Source organism: Cottoperca gobio, chromosome 18 (genome assembly GCF_900634415.1).
Source record: "Cottoperca gobio chromosome 18, fCotGob3.1, whole genome shotgun sequence".
In the NCBI taxonomy this organism is placed as follows: Eukaryota; Metazoa; Chordata; class Actinopteri; order Perciformes; family Bovichtidae; genus Cottoperca; species Cottoperca gobio.
The window spans coordinates 13,127,546-13,135,164 of NC_041372.1; the positions used below are offsets into that span (position 1 = coordinate 13,127,546).

Here is a 7,619-nt window from a genome sequence, read left to right on the forward strand (position 1 = left end):
GTGTGTAACAGAGGTACAAATATTTTACTGGATTTACTGAGATGCAGCCTTCCTCGATAACACTGCCACCTGTAAATCAAACACACACACACACACACACACACACACACACCTCAATGTCCCTCCATCTCTTCTCTCTTCCTGTCATCACAGCGCACTGACGTGACAGATGGAGCAGAGGCAGAGCACTCACTCGTTCACAGTAAGCCGTCGCTGAATTTAATTCAGTCTCCGACTGTTAACCAAATTTAAACACAGAATGATCTCTCCTCTGGCAAAGCCTTGGGCCGTGCAACCCAACTTTCAAATGAACTACGCAGGTTTCTAATGAGCTGTGATGAGGGTGAACATGTTCAGGTAATGAGGGATGAATTGATTGGGATGCATCTGGACACTGAGGTCATTTAATGTAGCCGTGGCAACGTGTTTACGTGTCTGTAATAAGATGTTCTTGGATCTAACATTTGTTTTTACAGATTGTTTCAAACCAACTCCATCAAACAGCTGCTGTGAAGGCTCCTTCCTCTCCTCTGTATGTGCAGACATGACCTTGTTCACACTTAAAACACCTCCCAAGTTAAAGTGTCATTTTAGCATCAGTGACTTTACTGGCTGATGGTGATCAGCGATCACTATCCTTCACTATCGTATCTGTTACTGACGATGAGCTCACCGTTTACTCAAATGACTTATTCATACTATCGACTCCAGAGGTTAAATTAAAGTTGATCGAGAAACTGAATCTGAACAAATTCATTAATAAGATATGATTTTAACTGCACAGGACACTCACTCAGACTGCCCAGCTGTTTGATGATGGCTGCCAGGGTGCTGTTGGTAACACACTCCAGTTCACTGGTCACCCCATCCGGCAACGCCCCGCGGCACAAGTGCCTGGGCTCAATGTTCCTCTTCACCAACGGCATGCTGGTCTACGCCTGAGGAAACAGAGAGGAAGAGGAAACAGAGAGGAAAGAAAGAGGAAACAGAGAGGAAGCAGAGAGGAAACAGAGAGGAAACAGAGAGGAAGCAGAGAGGAAACAGAGAGGAAACAGAGAGGAAACGGAGAGGAAACAGAGAGGAAACAGAGAGGAAACAGAGAGGAAACAGAGAGGAAACAGAGAGAGAGGAAAGAAGAGGAAACAGAGAGGAAACAGAGAGGAAACAGAGAGGAAACAGAGAGGAAACAGAGAGGAAACAGAGAGGAAACAGAGAAGAAACAGAGAAGAAACAGAGAGGAAACAGAGAGGAAACAGAGAGGAAACAGAGAGGAAACAGAGAGAGAGGAAACAGAGGAAAGAGAGAAGAAAGAGAGAAGAAACAGAGAGGAAACAGAGAGGAAACAGAGAGGAAAGAGAGGAAACAGAGAGGAAACAGAGAGGAAACAGAGAGGAAACAGAGAGGAAACAGAGGAAACAGAGAGGAAACAGAGAGGAAACAGAGAGGAAACAGAGAGGAAACAGAGATGAAACAGAGAGGGTTAGTTTATGGTGAGAATCAGCCATCCAGCACAGTTACCTGTCTTGTTTTATGACATCACACCCAAAACTGTGTCTGAAGCCGCTCGCCTGAATTCCACTGTGTATCCTCTGACATTTGTTAACATGCTGGGGGCTCATTATTTTCATTCCCTGTTGCAAAAATAAGTACGTTAACATCATTAGAGTTCTGAACTGACAGATGAGAAAGTGGAGGAAACAAAAAAAAGGAGTTGGTGTTCAGCTGCGAGTCCTGACAGAGACGGAGGCGTCATGTCCGCCACGGGGCGCAGTCACTTATCACACCGCTTAATGTCAACGTGGCTGCGATGAGCCAAGAGCCAAATGAGCCGGAAATAAGTTTTTAAACGGTGCTAACGAGCCGAAACTAGCCAGAGGAACCGCGAGGCACAGAGGGAGCGAGACAAAGAGGAGGAAAGAGGAGAGGATGGACCGGACGAATGAGAGGCTGAACAGAGTGATAGAGAGCAACTGACTGACAGTGTGAGGGAAGTAAGTGCTGTCTGAGAGCTACATATAGATCCAGTCACTGCGGACACAATGAGCAGGAACCTTAAACTGCAACTTGTGACGTTATGTCGACATTGAATTAAAGTAGATTTTGCATTAAATGTAACTGAAGACGATGAGTTCATGACACGAAGAGAGAAAGTGAGGAAGAGGAGCTACAGACAGACTCACTTTTGAGTCAACGCTCTATGTGGGACACGCTTGTTATTTTTGGGACATGATTTTGAGAGTGCGTGTGTGCATTTGGAAGGTGTGTGTGTGTGTGTGTGTGTGTGTGTGTGTGTTCCCAGGTCAGTGCTCTGGAAACGTGCCATCCTCGCGCTCTCTCCCACGCTTCGAATATAATCTTTGGCACAGTTAATACTTCTGGGATGAATGACGCTGGGACAAGAGTGTGTGTTCACGTACTCCTTACATTTGTTTATCCAGACACACACACACGCATGATAAAAAGTGGCTAGTTTGTCCTCTTTACGTCTCTCTCTCCTGCTCTTCCTCCTTCTGATAGTTTCTGACATTAATTACACAGACCCCGTCAGATTGTGCCGACTTGTCTTGAGAGAGTGATCGAGCTTCCCTGAAAGTGTGCATGAGCCAATATCGACCCCCCTCCCCCTGCTGCTGTAAATAATCTAACACCATGGCTGCTTAATAATACATGCACGCTCCTCCTCATCCTCAGCCGCCGCCGCCTCAATACTCTCCGTCTCTTATTTGTCTCATCTGTCCGACCCCTCCCCACGCAGCGCCTTCTTCTTCTTCTTCTTAGTGTTCTCGCTCCAGATCTTCTCTGCAGCCTCACCTGGCTTTATTAATAAATCAGGGTGAATATCTCTTCCACTGACTCCTCAGTGGGTAATCCCCCACCTCTCTGTGTGTGTGTGTGTGTGTGTGTGTGTGTGTGTGTGTGTGTGTGTGTGTGTGTGTGTGAGAGAGAATGTTTGCAAGATAACATGGATTGAGGCGGCGTGGTAGACGTTGAGGCCCCATTAGTGTGGGTTTGTGATGTAGGTGTACATGCATGAAAGGATGTCGATCCCCACACACACACACACACACACACACACACACACACACTCTTTGACCCAAAGGCACTTATCCTCCTCCCACAAGCCCCTTCAGGTCAGCTGCAGGGCAGAGTGACATCATCCTGGTGTGCTGCACTCCTGATATGAAGACGCTGGAGACAAAGGATTAAAAATGGCGGCACAAACAAACACCTATAATGCTTCAATGTTTCCCGCAACTCAACAGCTAACCATCAACATTCACATTCACGGTTTTACAACCGCCAAGAAGCGTAAAGGTGGAAACAGGACGGAGGTGTCTCATGCTCGCGTCACTTGTGCTCTCGAATGAATAATATGAGTCAACTTCATGCCATCAGTCTCGTTGTTACCCGTCACACTCTCACTGTGGATCGCTTGAGTTCTCAGAACAGCCCCCCCCTGCATTTGATCATAATGGCAGAATGCATCGAACGTGATCTCTGGAGTACGGACACCGCGCCATCTTTAAATCCAACTCGCTGCACTGAGAAGTGTCTTGGAGTCGACAGATTTCATTAAAAAGAGTCACTGTCAGAGGAGGAAAGAAAGAATTAACGAGTTGAGAGAGAAGCAGGAAGGAGGGGGGAGCCAAAGCAAGTGCGTCGTGGAGTCATGGGAACACTGTCATGGCAACGCGCTGAGGAATCCGCTCCTTGAAAGTGGCACTCAGGCACTACTCCCGAAATAGAGGGAGAGAGACGGCAGCGAGTTAGAGGAGGGGAGGGAGGGCGGACGCCCCTGTGAAAACCACGAGCACAAACCTCCAAGTTACAGAGAGAGGTCTCGGGAGGAGTCATTGCCGTCGGACACCTTCGCTGACACGACGCAGGAGAGTTTAGGGCGCAAATATCTTTCCTGACACTTTAGAAACTCTGAAAGGAAACGTCAGATCAAAAGATTCATGACGAGATGAAATCCTTTAAGGACACTGAAGAGACAAGTAGCCGTTAGCCGGCGGCTGCTAGCGCCTTGGAAGACAAGGAGGCGGAGAAAACAGCATCATCGAGTCAGTGGTGCGTCTGCAGCCTCTGAGTTTGTTGCACACGTCACTACTTTAACCTTTAACACAGCGGTTCAAAGTTAATCTGCTAAGTGCCTCGCCTGTGATGAGTCCGTTACCTTCCAGGTTTCTGGTTCAGGTCTTCCTCCAGGGAATAGTTTGACATTTGCAGAAAGTTAAACAAGAAGATCGATACGAGTGTCATGTATGAAAGTCAGGCCAAATCGGTGTCCATCACGACGCTTCGGATAGACGGGGAAATGCTGTTGACATCACAGCGAACAGAGAGAAACACGCTGCGGCAGAACTGAAGGAAACCGTCAACCTGCACGTTGACTCGCGATCATCACGGGATCAACCTCCGAACCGCCGGGATGCCTTTGCAGCCTCTGCAGATGGCCGACACCGTGACATCACTAATGCGCTCGTCTGGGAAGCCATCCAAAGTTCAGCTCTTGGTCGCGGCCTGTTGGTCACGCTTCTCCCTCTGAACCCTCGTGTTTTGATGGCCGAGGGTATAATAACAGTTATAATCAGATAAGTATTTATCCTCCTGATCCAAAGCAGGCGGTGCTGAGATGTTGAGCCAAACAACCCCCCAGATTGGGTTTTGCAGCCATCACCCCGGGGGACGGGGACGGGGACGGGACGGGACGGGACTGAGTTTAGAGATGTGCTCATTGAAATAATTGATTCAGCATGACCAAAGTTTAGGCTCATGATGAAGTGTGTGGGACTTTGCATGTGCATTGCTTTACATGCAGGACTGTGTGTGTGTGTGTGTGTGTGTGTGTGTGTGTGTGTGTGTGTGTGTGTGTGTGTGTGTGTGTGTGTGTGTGTGTGTGTGTGTGTGTGTGTGTGTGTGTGACAGATGGAGACGGCGTTAATTGCAGACATTAACCAAACCCATCATTCCTGCAGGCAAATGCTATTAATGCTCCGTCTGCTCGGCCACATAGACTTAAGCGCACACACGCACCTCTCCTGCTGTGCGACGCCGAGCAGAGTCTCAGTCAGACAGGTTAGTAACCCCCCCCCCCCCCCGCTCCATAGGAGGGACCTGTATAATCACAGCTAATTAGCCTCACAGTAACTAATGGAAATGACACGCGCTGATTCTTTAAGATGATATAATTAGATGATTTACTGCATTAGGGACTGAATTACATCTAACCAGCTCCACGAGTTAAACACTAACCCTTCCCCTCTTCCTGTACACCAACAATACACATTTGACAAACATGAAAGTCACATTGATGAAGTCTTGACAGCAGCTTTGATTAAACACAGCTTCCTCCAGCAGCACAGGAAGGCTTCCATATGGTCCATACGCTACAAACTGTTTTCAACGTTACACCTTTGTAACTATCGCACGTATTGCATATTATATGCACGTCGGAGCCATGGAGTCCTGCGTTCTCTCTCCGCCGCTGCGACACTACAAGACTCTGTGCAACATGCAGGCTCATTAGCACGAGCAGCGTCGCTCATGTGTGAAGACGTGAAGCTCATGGATGCTGAGAACAACACAGGAAGGTATAATTTAGAGGGTTATTAGGTCACATGTTCGCTTAAATGAATAAAAAGGCGGAACAATAGAGGATTAAAGGAGGGTTGTACTGCGCGTGCTGTGACACACACTGAAGATTGTTTTACATAAAAGGTTCATTTGTCTGTTGTTTCTCCAAACCGGGGCGTGCCGACCGCCATCTACTGTAACGCGTGGATAAGAAGCTACAAAGCATCCGAACTATCCCTTTAAAATGGCTGAGAGTTTGCAAGATGTGGTTTGTTTTCCTCCTCAGATATATTCTTAAAGGCGTCAACTCTCATCACTCGCTGCTTTTCTGGATCAGGGTAACCTTCGCCCCCTGTGGCCCCCCCCCCCCATAGAGTTAATAACAAACAGTGTGAAGTCCATGTAAGAGAAGGTGGATTGTAACAGACAGCTGGTGAGCACGCAGCTATGAAAAGGGGAGCGTGAGCCAACACAGTGAAACAGAGCTGACGCTGTATTCAGTCAGGATTACTGCGCTTTGCTCCGATTGGTCGTACGCCAAAATGTCAACTAACAGAAAAGGAATCAGCGGATGAGAAGCGGAACAAAGCAGATACAAAAAATACTTCATCAAGCACTCAGAAGGATGAAAATCCACCTTCTTTTTACTGCCTTGTTTTGTTTGATGTCAGGAAACCAGACTGTAAACCGCTACGAATTCAGTTACAGCGTCATGCGTACCCCCAACCCCCCACATGCTGGCTCCTGGCCTCCTTTCTCCTCCTGTGAAATAAACCTCCACCCTAAACTCTCCGTCTCCCTCCTGCCCCCGCCCCTCCGTCTTTGATGTCTGCATGTGTTGATGCTCTCGGGTGAGGAGCCATTGATCACAATTATGATGGCACTCCCCCTCTTCCTGCACTAACCCTCCCTAAAAACAAATCGTGCAAAACGGAGCAAGAGAGAGATTCTACACTTGCTTTGACACATTGCTTCCTCCATCTTTTGTGTGTGTGTGTGTGTGTGTGTGTGTGTGTGTGTGTGTGTGTGGAAGAAGCAGCAGTGAGCTGTGTGGAGTTGTTGTCATGGTTTCTTTGGAAGTCATTTTCATTTTTTGGCTGGATAATGAGCAGGACAGAGAGACAGGAGAGTTTGCATCGGGGCAATGAAGTTCTACAAGAGATCATTGTCCCCAGTGTGTGTGTGTGTGTGTGTGTGTGTGTGTGTGTGTGTGTGTGTGTGTACAGTACCTCTTAGCTGAATGCAGATGAAGTGTTTTGAAACAGCCACTTTAATGAACGCTGAATAAAACATGTGAGACAAAAGAGACACACACACACACACACACACACACACACACACACACACACACACACACGATCGTCAAATGGTATTTGCAATTCATTAGTGCCATTTGTTTTTATCCCTCGTGAGTCAGACGAGTGGGGATTACCACGAATACAGAGTTCCAGGCAGAAGTACTTTTTGAACTGCTCAGCTCTTAACACACAAAGTGATGTGAACACCTTTAATCACCTGTGCGTCTGTGTTGGTCTTATATTAAACACCAGTCAGTCAATGTCACCAGGTGTCGGTCCATAACACCTGGATTCAAACGCGTCTCGCCCTCCTTTAAAACCTTTCCTTTGCTACAGCTCATTAACTACACATCACATTAATGGAAACCATTTTTGCGAGCCATGTGTTTCAATTAAACGCCCTAGAGTATAAAACAAATAGATAATCTGTAGGTTATCTATCAAAAGGAATGGACTGCCTATATTCTTCTCATGTCGTTATCATCGTGCAGTAATTCTCTGGCATGCAGGGACCATCTCCAAAACTCCCCTTCATGATGCGTTCAAGGACAGTCTGATATCTGAGCTGGTATGTTTTTACTAACACGTAAAAGAAACACAATTTGAGGAGCAGCTTCACTATAACTTATATTTTCATTCAAATCTAAAGATATTCAATATTATCTGCACAAACTAGTTGTTCTACTCCACTCTGCTAATGTGGTTAGTAAACAGGTCAGCCACAGAATGAATGAACAGCATTCA

General features: G+C 46.9%; 1 protein-coding gene across 1 annotated transcript in view; it reads right to left on the reverse strand.

The window, feature by feature from the left end:
* The window catches only part of LOC115023767 (wiskott-Aldrich syndrome protein family member 3), an 18,157-nt gene extending 11,331 nt beyond the window's left edge, over positions 1–6,826 (reverse strand). Inside the window, 2 exon segments of the mRNA XM_075074154.1 lie at positions 794–938; positions 6,807–6,826. Of these exon segments, the coding sequence (XP_074930255.1) occupies positions 794–926 (133 nt within the window). The 5' untranslated portion in view covers positions 927–938; positions 6,807–6,826.
* Positions 6,827–7,619: the final 793 nt, after the last annotated feature.